The sequence below is a fragment of the Lissotriton helveticus genome, chromosome 5_1 (assembly GCF_964261635.1).
Source record: "Lissotriton helveticus chromosome 5_1, aLisHel1.1, whole genome shotgun sequence".
Classification (NCBI taxonomy): Eukaryota; Metazoa; Chordata; class Amphibia; order Caudata; family Salamandridae; genus Lissotriton; species Lissotriton helveticus.
In genome coordinates, this window is record NC_136065.1 from 931,492,386 (window position 1) to 931,510,830 (window position 18,445).

The 18,445-nt window shown below is 46.8% G+C and overlaps 1 protein-coding gene across 3 annotated transcripts in view; it reads right to left on the reverse strand.

The window, feature by feature from the left end:
• The window catches only part of EXOC6 (exocyst complex component 6), a 1,337,279-nt gene that overhangs the window by 1,000,301 nt on the left and 318,533 nt on the right, over nt 1-18,445 (reverse strand). For all 3 annotated transcript variants that reach the window (XM_078643405.1, XM_078643403.1, XM_078643404.1), the window contains exons 2-4: nt 18,147-18,318; nt 16,441-16,488; nt 16,243-16,333 (exon numbers count right to left, since the gene is read on the reverse strand). In XM_078643405.1, coding sequence (XP_078499531.1) covers nt 16,243-16,333; nt 16,441-16,488; nt 18,147-18,318 — 311 coding nt within the window. The remainder of the gene's footprint in view (nt 1-16,242; nt 16,334-16,440; nt 16,489-18,146; nt 18,319-18,445) is intronic.

The following is an 18,445-nucleotide window of genomic DNA, read 5'->3' on the forward strand; positions in this document are numbered from 1 at the left end:
CCGCAAAGCGCGGGAGAGAGGTGGCAAGCGGCGATCGGGCGGAGAAACGTGACCCGAGCCAGGGTCATGACTACAGCGCTACCCCCCACGGAAGACACAGGCACACGCGGGGACCGGGAGATCCAGAAGAACAAGTTACTTACCTTCAGTAACGCTTTTTCTGGTGGATCCCGGAGGAGGGTGTCCACTCTTCTATACCAAGAAGTCCTGAAGGATGGAACGAGCAAAGTGTCCGTCCCTCCTCACCTCTGCATTCAAACAATAATGCTTTGCGAAAGTGTGAAGGGAGGCCCAAGTTGCCGCCCAACAAATGTCCTCTACAGGAACACCCCTAGACAAAGCAAATGTAGACGATTTCGCCCTAGTAGAATGAGCTCTCAAACCTTCTGGAGGTTCCTTACCGGCCAGGGAGTAGCATATCTTGATACACAAGACAATCCATCTAGACAGCGTGCACTTGTGCACCGCTCTGCCTTTCCTGCAGCCAACGAAACCCACGAAAAGTTGGTCATCAATTCGGAACTCCCTGGTTCTTTCAAGGTAGAAGATCACCGCCCTCTTAGGGTCCAGACGGTGAAGTCTCACCTCCTCCTTGGAAGGGTGAGGGGGAGGATAGAAGGTAGGGAGGGTAATGGACTGCCCCAGATGGAAGGGAGTTACCACCTTAGGAAGAAAAGCAGCCCTGGTCCTGAGTACCATTCTTTCAGTATGAATGGTTAAGAACGGGGGTTTTGAACTTAGAGCTTGAAGCTCACTTACCCTCCTTGCCGAGATATTTGCAATCAGAAAGACCGTTTTAAAAGATAATAACCTCAAGGGACACCTGTGCAAAGGTTCAAAAGGTGAACCCATTAAAAAAGTAGGGACAAGATTCAAGTCCCATTGAGGCTCAATAAAAAGAGTGGGAGGATATTTATTTTTAAGACCCTTTAAAGACTTTAAAACAATAGGTGACTTAAATAAGGACGGCTGGTCCGGCAAGCAAAGGAATGCCGACAAGGCCAAAAGGTAATCCTTCACTGTCGCCACAGCAGATCCTTGCTGAGCCAAAGAGAGAGCAAACGGAAGAATGTCAGACAAGCGAGCCTTTAAGGGGTCAATGGACTTCTCTCCACACCAGACAAACTTGGACCACCTATAAGAATAAATGGACTTGGTGGAGTGACGCCTGGCTGATAAAATAACATCCACCACGTCAGGTGGGAGAGAAAAAGAATTCAGGTTGCCCCGTTCAATCTCCAGGCATGAAGGTGTAAGGTCTGGCAGGTTGCCCCGTTCAATCTCCAGGCATGAAGGTGTAAGGTCTGGAGGTGGGGGTGTAGAACCTGCCCCTGCGACTGCAAGAGGAGGTCTGCCCTGAGAGGGAGACGGAGCGTAGGGCATGAGGAGAGGTGTAGAAGATCTGTATAGCACACCCTTCTTGGCCAATCCAGGGTGATCAATATAACTTGGGCCCGGTCTTGGCGAATCTTCCTCAGAACCCGAGGAATCAAGGGTATGGGAAGAAATGCGTAAAGGAGTTGTGAGCCACAATTCAACTGAAACGCGTCCCCCAAAGCTCCCTGCACCGGATACTGGAGACTGCAGAATGACGGGCAGTGAGCTTTCTCTTGAGTGGCAAACAGGTCCACCTGAGGAGTTCCCCACTTCCGAAAGACGTGACGAACTACCTCTGGACAAAGCCTCCACTCGTGGTCGGCTGAGGACTGCCGACTGAGACTGTCTGCACGCATTTTCAGGACTCCGGCCAAATCATTTGCCATCAGACAAATCTGATGGTCCTGAACCCAGGACCAGAGACGCAGAGCCTCTCTGCAAAGGCAATGCGATCCCACTCCTCGCTGTTTGTTGACATACAACATTGCGGTAGTGTTGTCTGTCAGGACTTGAACAGACTGACCGCGAAGGGAAGGAAGGAAGGCCTTGAGCGCCAAACGTATCGCCCGCAACTCTAGAAGGTTGATGTCAAGCAACCTATCTTCTGGAGACCAAAGACCCTTGATCTCCAGATCCCCAGATGAGCACCCCACCCTAGGGTGGATGCATCCATTATCACTGTGGCCACCGATGGAGGCAGATGAAAGGGCTTTCCTTGAGACAGATTGCCTTCCACGCTCCACCAAGATAGATCCACCGCAGCTTCTCTGGAGATCCTCACAGACTCCCTGAGATCTCTGTTGTGCTGGTACCACTGCCTGAGGAGGCACCACTGGAGTGCCCTCATGTGCCAGCGTGCATGGTTGACCAACAGAATTCAGGAAGCCATCAGACCAAGCAGACGAAGGACCTTCAGGACTGGAACGACTGCTCCATTGTAAAATAAAGGAATCATTTCCTGTATGTCGAGAATCCTTTGAGGAGGAGGGAATGCCCGACACACAGTGGTATCCAGTACCACACCTATGAACAGGTTGTGCTGAGAGGGCACCAGGTGAGATTTGGGCACGTTTATCGAAAAACCAAACCTGTACAACAACTGAGTTGTAATCTGCAGATGATGGAGCGCTATCTCTGGCGACTCTGCTTTGATCAACCAGTCGTCCAGATAAGGAAATACTGGTATCCCTGACCTTCTGAGGTATGCTGCCATGACCGCCATCACCTTGGTGAAGACTCGAGGTGCAGTAGTAAGACCAAATGGAAGAACCGCAAACTGGTAATGTTGCGATCCTACAGTAAAACGGAGATACTTCTTGGGCGACTTCAGGATTGGGATGTGGAATTACGCAAGTCAATCGACACCATCCAGTCCTCTTGCTGCAGCGCTTGAAGGACCTGCGCAAGGGTGAGCATCTTGAACTTCTCTTGTTTCAAAAAGAGGTTCAAGATCCTGAGGTCCAGGATTGGACGAAGCCTGCCATCCTTCTTGGGTATCAAGAAATACCGGGAGTAGCATCCCTGACCCCTTTCCTGCTCCGGGACCACCTCTATCGCACCTTTTCTCAGTAACGCCAGGACTTCCTCCTGCAGGAGAAGTAGGTGGTCTTTCGAGCAGAATCCTTGACAAGGAGAGTAATCTGGGGTGAAATTCCCAAAAGGGAAGAGCATACCCATTCTCTACAAGATTGAGAACCCAAAGGTCTGATGTGACCGACTCCCAATCCTGTAGAAAATGAGTACGCTGACCCCCTTCAGGACCAACATGATCCGGAATAGGAGATCTAGAGCTGCTTTGCTGTGGTAGGGGGATGGGAAGAGGAGGAGGAGGAGGAGGAAGAGGAGACTTGAGGATCTCGTGCAAGGCCCCTGTTTCTGCCACTGTAAGATTTATAAAGGGAATTCTGTTGCTGTGGCTACTTGTATGAACGAAAGGAAGATCTTCCAAAACCTCTGAATCTTTTATTCGAGGAGCCTCTGGATTGCAAGCCTAGAGACCTAGCCGTCGCCTTACTCTCCTTGAACCTTTCCAAGGCTGCGTCCGCTTTCTTTCCAAAGAGGCCTGAACCATCAAAAGGGAGATCTATCAAAGTCGATCGACACCATCCAGTCCTCTTGCTGCAGCGCTTGAAGAACCTGCGCAAGGGTGAGCATCTTGAACTTCTCTTGTTTCAAAAAGAGGTTCAAGATCCTGAGGTCCAGGATTGGACGAAGCCTGCCATCCTTCTTGAGTATCAAGAAATGCCGGGAGTAGCATCCCTGACCCCTTTCCTGCTCCGGGACCACCTCTATTGCACCTTTTCTCAGTAACACCAGGACTTCCTCTGCAGGAGAAGTAGTTGGTCTTTCGAGCAGAATCCTTGACAAGGAGAGTAATCTGGGGGGAAATTCCCAAAAGGGAAGAGCATACCCATTCTCTACAAGATTGAGAACCCAAAGGTCTGATGTGACCGATTCCCAATCCTGTAGAAAATGAGTAAGCCGACCCCCTACAGGACCAACATGATCCGGAATAGCAGATCTAGGGCTGCTTTGCTGTGGTAGGGGGATGGGAAGAGGAAGAGGAGGAGGAAGAGAAGACTTGACGACCTTGTGCAAGGCCCCTGTTTCTGCCACTGTAAGATTTATAAAGGGACTTCTGTTGCTGTGGCTACTTGTATGAACGAAAGGAAGATCTTCCAAAACCTCTGAATCTTTTATTCGAGGAACCTCTGGATTGCAAGCCTAGAGACCTAGCCGTCGCCTTACTCTCCTTGAACCTTTCCAAGGCTGCGTCCTCTTTCTTTCCAAAGAGGCCTGAACCATCAAAAGGGAGATCTAACAAAGTAGCCTGCATATCAGGTGAAAATTCAGATGTTTTCAGCCAAGCAGCCCTCCTAGTGGCAAGAGATGACTCCATGACCCTTGCCACAGAATCAGCTGTATCCAAACCACTCTGGATCACCTGGCGAGCAGCAGCCTGTGTATCCGCAAGAACCTCACAGAAGTTCAGCCTGTCCTCCTCAGGTATCTTTGGCGCCAACTGCTTTGCAGAGTCCATCAGAGCGTGAATATAACGCTCTAAAAGGCATGTGGCATTTGTAGATTTGAGGGCCATGCTAGCCGAAGAGAAAACCTTCTTCCCTGATTGGTCTAGTGTCTTCGACTCCTTGTCACTAGGCACCCAAGGAAAGGCACCAGTAGATTTCTAGGAGCAGGCCGCCTGAACTACCAAACTCTCATGAGACGGATGAGATGACAAGAAGTCCAGATCCCCAGGAGCCACCCTCTACCTCCTTGTAACAGCCCTTGATACTGCAGGATACGAAAAAGGCTTACGCCACACTTCCATAACTGAATCTGTAATTGCCTCATTAAAAGGTAGCATCGGCACCACCACAGAAGAGGGAGAATGAAGTACCTCCGTTAAAATGTTCGATTTAAACTCTGCAGTGGGCAGATTCAAATCTAAAAGTTCAGCAGCCTTTCTACTGACCATGTGATATGGTGCTACATCCTTTGATGGGACACCAGGAGCCGAGGAAAGCTCCCACTCCGGAGATAACTCCAAACCACTTGCTTCTTTAGGATCATCAAACAAATCATCTGACTCCTGTAACTCTCCTTCCTCCATTTCGTCCGCACGATACCATTACTCCTCCATCATCCTTTGAGCCTCCCGCCTAGATCTCATTCTCAGGATCGGGGTCGACGGAGCCACAATCGACTCCGACGGAGCCGGTGCCGTGTTTGGATCCGGAGGAACAGTCTGGAGCGTACGAGGTCGAGTCGGGACCGGAGCTGGTGAAGATGGAATCAGCGTCGATGACCTTGGCGCCGAGAAATGCCAAGACGGCTCGCCGGCATTAAAAGGCATAAACGACGCTGGAGCATATGTCTGAGGGACGCCCAGATTGAAGGCCATTGGACCCATGGGACCAGATGGTACTCCAGAGGGGTACATGGCTCTTGAAAAGACCCCATACATTGCATTTAGATAATGCGTCGGGTCTTGACCCGGGCCTGGAAATGGTGGATAAGGCCCCAGATTCTGTTCCTGTAGAGCCGGAATCGGGTCAACCGGATCTGAGGGATTATGCACTGGAGTCGAAGACCCTTCGGGCAATGGTGCTTCTTCCTCCTCTCGAGGTGGAAAGTGCGTCGGCGTCGGGGATGGATTCGACGCCGGAGCCGGAGACTGCTCCGGAGACTCCACAGGAGAAGGCTCACCTTCCGGATTCGGTACAACAGGCGAAGGAGACACATAGTCCTTCCGATGCCAACGTTTTGGAGACTTCGACTTCGGATCCGACTCTCTGCCGGAATGAAGTCGAGACCCGTGCTTCTTCTTATGCTTATTCTTGGAACGAGAAGCATGCCCCGAAGCCGACCTCGACCTCGAGCAGGACCTCGAACGTCTCCTACCTTTCTTCCCCTTCAACTTCGCAACAAGTAGCTTTGCCTCTCTCTCTCTCGAAGCGCTTTGGGGTTCATCTTTTTACAACAGGGGCATCCTTGGACGTCGTGGTCCGACGACAGGCACCATACGCAGTCTTCGTGCGGATCCGTTATAGACATCAACTTTCCGCACTCCCCACAGGGCTTGAAACCAGATTTCCTCAAAGACATTTCGATAGGAGACAAGACTTAACTCGAAAAAGACAACAGTAACAAAGTTACAAACGAGCTACTGAGGATCCCAAGAAAAACCGTTAGCGTCGACGACGCGGAAAAAAGGGAACTGATGTCATCACGCTGACGGAGTCCTATTATGGAGTCAGTGACGTCAGCGGTGCCGCACGCAATGCCGTAGTTCTGTGACGTCGTCCACGTCGGCGTGAAGAACTACAAAATAATTTTCCGAATGTTGCTGATGCAGGGGATATTCACAAGGTGAAGAATCCACTGACAGATGTATCCACTCAGAACCAACCTGCAGGAGGCCCTCTCCCTGGTGCCTCGCCCAACACAGTCCAGTGCACTCACAAGAATCGAGCGCCCGACACAGGAAAAACGGTGGGAGAGTGCTGTGGAGATGCGCTCACACCACTCAAAACTGAAGGGCTGGCGTCCCCGAGGCTGATGCTGTCACTGTTGCGCGGCCCCATATTCCCCACACAGAATTGCTCCCACCTCTCGGACCATGAACGAGCAACACCACACGACCTGCATATGCACCTCGCCGACCGGGTGTACAGACCCACCCGCGGTTGGTACTAAAATCGGGATTTTGAGACCTGAGACTCCCGCAACACCTGGGGGGGGGGCAAACAATGAATAAATAACTGGCACAGATCTGGAGACTTAATCCTGTAGCGGACAGGCCCAACTTAAGGGCCCCAAGAGTGGAGCTGCACAGCCACACTACAGACATGCTATAACCGGGGTACCCCCCCCCCCCGGGCCAACACCCGCTTTCGGGGGTGCAGGGAGGCAGGAAAACCGAAAGGCCGCGCATAGTTGACAGTCTCGCAGGCAGGCTGCGGTGATTACTGCCCCCCCTGCTGCTCGGTGGGACGTACTGGGGTCTGGACACGATGGGGGGGTTGTGCCAAACATCAAGTTGGACAAGTACGCCTACAAAAAGGACCAACCAGAAAAATCATCGATAAACACAGAACATGGGGCAACCCCGACGACCGAGAAACCCACGGAGGTTACCTTGCAGGACATCCTGGCCACTTTAAACAAGGTCCAAACATCCATCGGTACGATTTCAACAGACATTTCACTAATACGTGCAGACGTTTAAAAAATTGCCACGGGAATGACGGAGGTTGAAACTACAACAGCAGCTCTCTCTACAGACACAGCTGGACTGAAACGTTAGGTGCGACAACTAGATATGGACAATAAATTAATGGCGGCCAAATTCGATGACCAGGAAAGACGGCTGAGAAGCAACAATGTTCGCACAGTTGGTGTGCCGGGGAGACCGGCCTTAGATCTATTTGTTGAAGAACTCATCAAGAATCAGTTGCAGCCGTGCGGGCTGTCCAGCTTCTTCTCAGTAGAGCAGGCACACCGTGTGCCCGGGGGCAGACCTCGGCTGGACGCCCTCGCCAAGCACATACTGGCACATATCTTCAACTTCAGAGATTGCGATGTGATCCTGCAAGCGGCACGAACAGCCCCCCAATACGTGTAGAAAATTGCAATATAATCCTCTACCCAGACTACACGGCTGCAGTAACCAAACATTGTTGTGACTTTCTGGATGTCAAGAAAGAACTGAGAATCAGAGTACTCAAATACTCAATGTTGTTTCCGGCTAAACTGAGGGTAGAAGCAGTAGGGAAAGTCTGGTTCTTTGCGACACCCGAAGTAGCCCACAACTGGCTGGAAGGATGGCGCCCGGCCATGGGACCTAGAAGGCAGGGGAAGAAGCAGCAGCACCAGGCAATGGAAAAGACGTCTTCAAGATCAAAGGAGCCGTATGAAACGGGAGATATACAACACAACAAATATGGGAACTAAGATTACTGCCGAACATAACAACTCCAGGATCAAGTAGAGGAAAACCCCAACTGGACTGATCGGGGGGCCCAAGAGACTACCAAATCACCTGGAACGGACCAAGGGCAATGGTCGAACTTGTCACAATACACCGTGCCGTCAGGCGCCAAAGCTGTTGCGACACTGACACTTTAATATGAATAGCTAGCTGCCATAGAATGTTCATTTAAGGGAACGACTCAGGGAGATCATTGGACGACTCTCCCCCTCACGCAAGTACAAGTTATGGGAAACAAGCACTTGTTTTAGGTCCGCCGTGGAGGGAGGGGTGTGGGGACCTGTTTTATATTTTATTGTTCTTGTTTTCATGGCTACAGGCACATAGTAAATTGGTTGACAACGTACAACATGATAACATGGCACCCATACCACAACACGCTCCACGCTCTCTCACAGATGATGTCCTACATGACACAAACGGAAACACTGACTGACATTCCAACTACCCAGTCCTCTACTTCTAAGGCACCGGGCCCCCCTCTCACTGTGATATCATGGAATGTAAATGGTCTAGGGGACAATATAAAGAGAGGATTGGTCCTACAGTGCCTAAAACGCAAGACACCGGTGGTGGCTCTGATGCAAGGATCACACTGGGTGGGTTCGGCTTGTAAGGCCTTAGACAGATGGGGGTTTAAAATAGTGGCACACTCCGAATTCACTTCTGGCTCTCGAGGGGTGGGGGTCCTGATCAACAAACGCTTCCCACTTATTATAACCGGGTCCTGGACGGATGAAAAAGGATGCTTTGCAGCAGTGCCATGCCAATGGGAGGGACGATCATACAATCTCGTATCAGTGTATATCCCACCGACACTACACCAGACGACCTTCCCGGCCATGGGAAAATTCCTGCTAACCCTCCCGCAGGGCAAACTAATTATGGGGGGCGACTTCAATGCCACGGTTGACGCTACCATAGACCGAAAAAAAACAGGGACCCCAGTAGCGTATACCTCAAACAAGCAGAATTCATGGACGCCATTGGTCTTGTAGATGTCTGGCCCTCCAGGTTCCCACAGGAGTGACAGTACACCTTCCATTCAGGAGCCCACAATAGTCTTTCGAGAATAGACTACATCTTTACACTAGCAACAGGATCAGAGAGAGTACTAGAAATATTGCACTTGCCAGGGGTGTCTCAGACCACTCACCTGTGCTAATTTAATATACATTGCATATCCTGGGATGACAACGCATTTTTCCACTGTCCCCCGGATACCTTAAAAACCCCAAGATTAGGAAAGGCCTACTTACAGCCACAGAGCATTACTTTGAGGAGAACGAACACTCAGTTACATCCTGATGACTCTGTGGGAGGCAAACAAAACGGTACTGCGGGGCCACGCAATCTCATTAATCACCGGACATAAACAGGACCAGCGACAACAGATAGAGACCCTGTAACAGAGGGTATCCCAGGCAGAGGGTGAACATGCCAAGGACACCAACGCCATCACGGCACATAAGTTAAATCTGGCCCAACAAGAACCCAGGGCATAAGAGTGGGACGAGGCAAAAGCTAGGCTCACCAAAATACAGCATACTATCTATGAAGTCGGGGATAAGACGGGCAAGCTGCTAGCCTGGCTAGATAGACGGGAAAGGGCTGGTCAATGGGTGGCACAGCTAAGATTAGAGAATGGGACTATTACTGCAGATCCACAGCAGATAGCTGATGCATTAGTGGGCCACTGTGAGACGGTATATAGGCCCATAGCCACAACTACAATAGTCAATAACCTAGCTGTCATCAAAGATATCTAGATGCCCACACTAGCCCCTAGTGCCACTCAAGTGCTGGAGGCAGACCTGAATCCAGATGAACTTGCATTAGTAATAGGTGCATTACCACACAGGAAAGGCCCTAGGACCTAACGGTATACCCATTGAATTCAATAAGGAAGCAGCAACTCAACTCATACCACATCTGCTTGACATGTACGAATATAGCTTAGAAAGAGGAGAGTTACCCAGGGATCAGCGTCTAGCGACGATAGTGGCAATACACAAACCAGGCAAACCACTGCAGGAGTTCACATCTTACTAGCCAATATCATTAATAAATGCAGAAGCCAAAATCCTGGCTAAAGTATTGGACATCAGGCTGCAACCACACCTTACAACACTGGTACACCCGGACCAATCGGGATTCATGCCGGTCCGCAGCGCAGCACAGCACTCAACCTGAGGCGATTGTGCAGTGTTGGGGCACGCATACTCACAGTTAAGGAGGACGCAATTATTCTCTCCCTAGAAGCGCGTATGGCATTCGACCTCGTCAAATGGCCATTCCTCTTCGCTGTCCTCAGGCATCTGGGTTTTGGCCCCAAGGTTTGCGCGTGGGTGCAGCTGCTGTACACAAGACCGGCACAGGTGGTGGTGAATGGTTGCATCTCGGCTGACTTCCCCCTGGGAAGGGGGACAAGACAGGGCGGCCCCCTATCACTGCTCCTGTTCGCGCTGGTGCTGTAGCCGTTGGCGGCATGGATACAACAGGGCCCGGTTATCCGAGGATTGAAATGGACGATGGGATGGGAAGATCGTATTTCGCTATATGCGGATGATGTGTTACTATACATGGCATCCCCTGCGCGCGCCATCAATTGCTTATTAGACATTTGTGCGGCATATGGGAAAGTGTCAGGTTACATCATAAACTGGGCAAAATCACTCATATATGTGCTTAACGGTCCCCCTCCGCGGCTCCCACCGGACTGTGAAATGCAGATTGCTGTCGGGGGATTTAAATACCTAGGATGATATATTACGCCCCAGCCCATGCAATTTATCGAAGAAAACCTAATGGAGCCCCTCAATAGATTTCGCTGTGACGTCAAACATTGGCGATCACTACCGCTAACACTATTGGGGAGGGCAGCTCTCTTTAAAATGATGGCACTCCCAGATTCCTGTACACCCTACAAAACACCCCATTCACGGTTCCCCCCGCATACTTCAAAGCGATTGATGCCGAAGTGAGAAATCTCCTGTGGGATGGAAAACCCGCCCGTATAGCCATGCATAAACTGGTGAAGGGTTGGTATGATGGCAGAATCGCCCTTCCAAATATAAAAGTGTATTACTGGGCTTCACAGCTCACCGTAATAAACCAGTGGCTTCACGCCTCCCAAGAGGAACCAGCGTTCCGCATGGATAGACATGCCCTTGAGGCAGAGGGCGTCATGGGGGTACTGTACAATAAATCAAATTGGAACACTCTCACAGGTCCAACAGCACACACCGTCTGAATTTGGTTCTCTGCACAATGAGCGTTAGGATGGGAAGGGGTTCTAACACAGGCCACACCGCTCTGGGAAACACGACGGTTAGGCAAACTACGCAACACCAAGGGGTTCAGGCAGTGGGACCTAATAGGTATCTCAAAGATAGGGGATCTGTGGAAGAAGGGTGGGGTCATTGCCTTCTCCCAACTTCAAGCAACATATGGACTGACACCAACGGAAACTTTTCGATATGTGCACATTAGACACGCACTCATGGGGTTATTCCACCAGTACGCAACTACCAGAGGCCTTGACGTTAGAGGACAGACTCTTAACGGATTACCTGAGTAAAAAAGCCATTTCCCAAACCTATTGAAAAATCATAAACAACCAACCAGACCCCACGACAACCCTTAAGAAGCATTGGCAGACTGACGTAGGAGAACTGGATGATATAGATTGGCAGGAGGCAATGCGTCCCCGCGAAAGATTATAATACCCTCCAAATTAAAATTAGTACAACTAAAAATCCTCCACCGAATCTACTACACACAAATAACTATGCACCGACTAGGTCGGGCGGGCACACCACTCTGCCCGAGACAGTGTGGTCTACCAGGCACATTCTACCACACACTATAGGACTGCCCAGGAATCACACCTTACTGGGAGGTGGTCATGCACATGATTTCACAGGTTGGTGGGGATGGTGTCCTGCCGGAGCTGAAGAGATGTCTACTTAATATTTGGGAGTCTACAGATCTAAACCATAGGGCTCAAGACTGGGCGACTTTAGGTATGGTGATAGCGAAACGAAATATAGCACAACACTGGGGAACGGGGAATACTCCTACCTATCGCCAATGGTGCTGTGATATGGACACCACAATGGTAGCAGAGAAAGCAGTCTATGTGCATAGAGGGAGCCCCAAGTAATCTACACGAGTATTGGGAAAATAAAATGCTTTCCGGGGCAACATCTGTGCCCCCTCAGGAGGAGCCGATGTCAGATAATAAAGGTTTGTGCCAAAGATAAAGCGACGTTTACAATAACACACTGTAGCTATGTAGTCAATGAATAACGGACGTAGAAACGACAAGCAGTATGGAAATTTACACAAATATTGTATGACTTATGATGCACTGTGTATGTATCATTACATTTGAATGTTATGTAATGAATAATACCAGTTACAAAATGCCAATAAAAATATTTATTAAAAAAAAAAAAAACGCTACTGTTGTCAGTTGTGGTGCACAAATGCGTAACTTTGCTGAACATTTCAAGAACTGTGGATAAAAAGTTTCTCAGACATATCATTTGATCTGATTTATTCCAAATAATCGTAAAAGTAAATTCCTGGTAGTGCTAAAAAGTTCAGTTGTCAAATGCTTGAATTTTTGCAATTCTTGATATGTGTGTTAACTACTGACAACCACGTTGATTAGTATGCAATTTCCACAACCCGAACGTCGCCACACAACTAGGTGTCATCATAACAGATAACAACCTCACTGATATTTGGCATTCTCGACAAGCAAGCAGCGTAGAGTGCACTTGCATTACACCTACACACAATATGTGGCCAAGAATGGACTGCTGGCTGACCACTAGAGATAAGGGCACGTGGAACATAATGTTATACACCTCCTGCAGATATTGTCCAATCATGCCCGGTCCTGTTGGAAATGAGTCCCCCAGAGTAGGTATTGCGCGCTTTCTCTGGCGTCTACCAGCAGGTGCCCTCTGGGATCAGGTCTCCATGATAAACACGGATAATAAAATTCTAGTAAAAGTGATAGCCTCAAGGCTCCGCCTGCTTCTGCCGAGCATAGTGTGGCCTGATCAGTCTGGGTAGGTACCCGGCCAGACAACGGCTAACAATGTGCGTATTTTTTTTCCTATCCTGCACACGATTGACCCCAGCCTCAGTGCAGTCGCAGTCTTCTTAGATGTAACTAAGCCATTCGATTCGCTGCAATGCCTGCTCCTATTACAGCTACTAAGGTCACAAGACTGATAGAACTTCTCTAAACCCGGCCTTCTGCCAGTGGAATGATAACCCCTCCATTAAACATATCTCGGAGCACCCAGAAAGGATGGCTCCTAGAGCCCCTAATATTTGCGATTGCAAGGAACATTTGGAAGCTAGGTTGCGGCAGCCCCACTCCCATCAAGTGGTGGCGTTTACTCCACGCAGAGTCCTGGTTTCCATGTATGCATATGATGTCACTTTGTATATCGGGGATACTCACAACAATGTGGATCAGCTTATCAGTGAGCTCACCCAATTCGGCAGTATTGCATGTATAAACATAAATTGGGCCAAATCTATTCTGTTCCCCCTTACGACGGCGCCTGAAGGTTTGGTTCCGAATTTCTCCTGACATGGGCACTGGACCCGCTCCGCTACCTGGTGATCTGGCTTAGTCGGGACCTTGATGAGCGCTGGCAAGCTAACTACGGCAGACTGATGTCCTGGCTTCTGGATCATGTAGACAGATGGATGAAACTCCTGTTCTCCCTCACTGGGACATTAGCTATTGACAAGACAGTGATCCTTCCTACATTTCTGTATTTGTTCATTAATTTGCCAATAACTGTGCTGCTGTGGCTTAGGTCACACCTCATAATACTGGCTGGGTAGCTCGGCAACCTCAGGAGGCATGGGAAATAATGACATTCCCCTTTGAACAGGGCGGAATTGGATCCCCAGATAGGGACATAAACTTCTTTAGTGCACAAGATCAATTTGCCCATTTACTGGCTCTATACTACACCGTTTCAACCGCATACGGCACCTGAACATGATCATGCCGCCCCTTGCAGACAGCTCTATACCTTACCCCTAAGTAGCCAAAAACTCAGATAGACATGGTGGCATGCACAGTGCGGGCATGGTGAGAATTAAAACAGAAGGCGAGGCTGGATCATTTGCCCCTTCGGTGCAGACTATTGTTCACCTTCCATACCAGCCACTGCGGACCCTGGCACTTGTGACTGGCTGTGCCAGCTACAGATGGCATCCTTTGTGGGTACCCAATGTACTCGTAGATACCATGATCAAAGGTGAAAGCCTAGTTCATTATCACAAACCTGGATGAAACCTGCCCAGATTGGGTTTAAAATGTAATCTTGGAACCACTATTCGACTGCTCTTCTTTTTTTCCTCACGGAACTCTCGCTCTGATACTGCATCTCTGTGAGGAGCAAAATAACATATGAAGCAGGAGAGCTTGAAAAACTCAACTGCAAACGAAGAAAAATATATGGCGATAAAGGTGCATTCAAGAAAATGTTCGCAATATCCTGTGCCTTCCTATATCATTGGGAGGCTCCTTGGTTACTGGACTACTCTTCTTTGAGAAGTCCAAATCCCCCAACCCATAGCCCAGAGTTCAATGGGAATTGCAGTTGTGCCTTACTATTTTAGTACTGCTACTATTGATCAGCAAAGAAAACCTTAACAAATTATAAAATGTCGATCTTTCCAAACAAAATATTTCAGATATATTCTTACTTTTTTGTTTCATATGATGATGAAGTAACTTTTATAGTAAAAATTGCAAACTAAAATTGTTTGTAGAAAAGGGCCATTTGAAGAACAGCAAGGCTACGTGTTTTATATGATGATTAAGTAACTTTTATTGTGAAAATGCAAACTAAAATGCCTGTAAAAAGGGCCATATGAAGAACATCAGTGCTATTGATTAAATCAAACGGATCATTACCGTCATTAGAATATTATTTAATAAGGAGCTGATACTCGGCACGTATCCTCACGTTTACTCATTTAATTTTGAGCTGGTTTCCAATAAAGTCCTAAATAAGACCCGTAATAAAATTCAAATGAAGTGTTTACTTGGGCTGCACTTGTTACTCATTTCCCCAGTCATGTGCCATAGATATTCCATTAAAAAATGATGCTTAGCATTACAAATCACTTAAAAAACGGAAAGGGAACAACGGATCAGTTGAATGTTATTGACACTTCTAAGGGCTAAAGGCGGCTGGCCCCTGGCCCCCTGCCACATAACCTAAGCTAGGCGTGACGATATTCATAACAAAGTACAGCCTGTCATGGATTATTGCTTAATTAAGACATCGCTCTTGGGTGCACGAAAGCACAAAGCAAACTACGCTGAGCTGTGCACTAATCCAGCAAAGTGTGGAAATGGCAATGGGGGAAGGGGGTGGGCGTTACATAATCTGTATTTGCGGATTTTAGCCACACGTTTAAATCTAGATCTGCGTGCCAGCATCAATAATTCTTTCCTACCTATGTGCAGCGGCTTGTATATATATTGATATATAATTCAGTTGTATTTTTGATAAACGTTTGTTTTCTTATCTGAGGTTATATATATTTTAGTATAGTCTTCAAACGATCTAGAAATCGACTGAGGGATGCACAGATAAGAAAAAGTTGCATATTCACTTGTGATGGTGTGTTACACTACTTACTAAACAATGCGAGGTTAAAGAGTAAAGAGTGTGTCAGCAGAAGTGCAATTCAGCTACATTTTACTATTCCATTACTAAAGCCTAATAAACCAGATAACGGCATCCATTGTGGTACAGCTTGCACCCTATATAGTGTATCTTTCAATTCCGTGCCTATTGCTCCCGTGGCATAAAGTTTCTATTTTCTATTCTTCGCTGGGTCGATTCGCCGGCGAACAGTAACTAATCCTGCTTCTGTTTGTGTGGCAAGGGCTATGAACTTGGCAAATACAATTTTCTTTCTTTTAATGTGTTCAGGCCGCAGCGGCCACAAAATGATAATTCGCCATCGTGGTTTTCACATGCAGGAGCTTCTTGGAGTTCATAATGTCAAGCGGCTTTGTTTGCTACTTGAGGATAAAAGTCACAATGTTTTTTTGAACTAGCCTATTTTGTGTTTCTAAATAGTGCCACAAAGAGAGAGCAGACAGCCCCTTTATCTTTGACACGTGATTACAAATACAGAACTTGCAAACAAAAATATGTTAACGATAGAGGTGCTGCAACTGTGTGATGCTTTACACAACAATGTACAATGCACTGGCAGGGAACAGCAGTTAGAGAGAACTAATCAAACAAACTAAGGCAAACAATCTTCGCACTCAGTAATGACACTAAGATGAAATCTCGGAAACCAACCTGGAAGACACAGCTGCAGTCTATCCACTACGGTTGCAATATTTCTTTGCTGGATTCTACACCGGATACCAGCCTCAGTTTGGGATATCATCTTAAGAATTAAAAATAAACATGCATAGTTATGCACATATGTGTGTTAGAAAAGAGAATCAAAATGTTCGGTAAATGTACTGCGAGAAAGACTTAGTATATTCTCACCTCTTTCCCAGCATCTTGAAGCCTTCGGTTAGTATCAATAACTTGAACCTTAAAAATAATTTCACCTTTGTTAGACAAATATGCACATATTGCCCTGATGTAACTGCTCACCCTTGTAATCAGATCATACTTCATGAGAAACTTAGGACAAAGAAATGCAAATTCAAATTAACTCTACAGCTTGAACTTGAACTTTTGATCGCAAAGGGCTTTTGTTAACTTTAATTAGTTCTGACAGTTCTTTCTAACAGATTCTGTGGCAAACTTCTCAAATTTACTTGGGATTTTTGAACCTTAGTTGTTTCTGTGGGTCTGTCAAACAATTCAAACCATTGACCCAATTGACCACTGGTCCCTTTTTGATAACCTCAATGAGCTCTATGTGCCATTCATTGTCTGCAAGAAATGGCAATTGCATTTTCTGGTAATTAAACATTCATACTTTGCTGAATGCAAGCACTGGGTGGTTGATTAACATCAAACGTTGAAATCTCCAAGCCACAGCAACATTTTCATGCTGCAGGTGCAGGCAGAGCTCAACCTCAGATTTTCCCACATAAAAAGTGACTCATTAGGTCATCATAATAAGGAAGCACATTCTAGTTTATTAAAAATCTCATTAATTTCAAAACAAAGATGCTCAATGACCTCATTGACGCTTGTATTTGGTCCCTTGTTATCTGAATATCTTTATATAATGGTTTTCTAATCATAACCTCTGTTGAACTATACTCATTCTGTCTGGTGTGCATATTTTCCCTTCCGAAGTGTAAAGAGAGCTAAAAGGGCCTGGTCACACCAGCCCGTGCGAATAAACAGTGGTAGAATCAGACTATTTTTCAAGTGCTAAACACTTACCCAACACACGTCTCACTGCACAAATCAATCACATTTGAAAACTGCGGTTCGAGTCTACTTTCTGGTAAGTTTTCAAACTAAATTAGTCCTTTCTGAACAAAGAGCTTTTGTAATAATGTGATTTTAATCCATTATAAGTTATTGGTGCTCAAAGCATGTATGAACAGAAGTGGGGAAATACAGAAATGTTGTAGGATCTCGCATAGTTTGCCTCTTAAACAGTTTTCCCTCAAAGTCAGACCCGTAATTTTACTTAATGTTTAGGAAATATAGGAGAATTGAATTATTTTTTTTACTCAGGACCTAGTCTTCTGCTATTCTACCCTTGTGAAGAAGGATTGTGTGAAAAGGTCTTACAAGGTAACAAGTGCATAAAGATAACATTTCAAAACATCTAAGTTCGTTACATGACCCAATATTTTCTGGGGTATCAAGGGGAACTGAGAGGCTACTTTCTGAACTGTCAATATTAAAAGACAGGAAAAATACTAAATCTCACCATAAGGGCACTTGCAATGGCAGATGATTCTGACTGAGCTCTATTTTGATAACATTTTCTTAATTCACAGTTTTTTTTAAGATCATTAAACTACTAGAGAAGAAACAGACATTTAAACTTATATGTCGGAATTATACACAGCTGAAATAGTGGTCAGGGTACACACTACAATAGCAATTTTTTGTTTTCATGTTATCAATTCTAACCTGCACAGCCTTAATCCAATAAAAGGCTACAAAAATGACAAATCTATTGGTTCAGATCTCAAAATGTTCCCAGAAATGTACTTGCCAGTCCCGGGCTTAGTCTCTTAAAATATGAATCCAAATAATTTCAGTCTCCTTCTTACCTTTAACTTTTCTGCCTCTGCCCTTACTTTAAGAAGTTCTGTAATAGCATCAACAAATCCCTGGTGGTGAAAATTGCACATCTTTTCAATTTCTCTGTCATGATTCCGAATACGAGCATCAAGTTTTTCCATGAACCTTTGGTGTGCATTTGGCAGGTCATCATACACAGATCTGTTGAGAAACAATAGAAGAGGAATAATGTAACGTTGAAAGTTGTCAAACACATCTCTGGAAATACAAAACGGCAACATAAAAAAGCTAAAATATTTGTGATGGCACACAAGAAAGGAATGGCAGA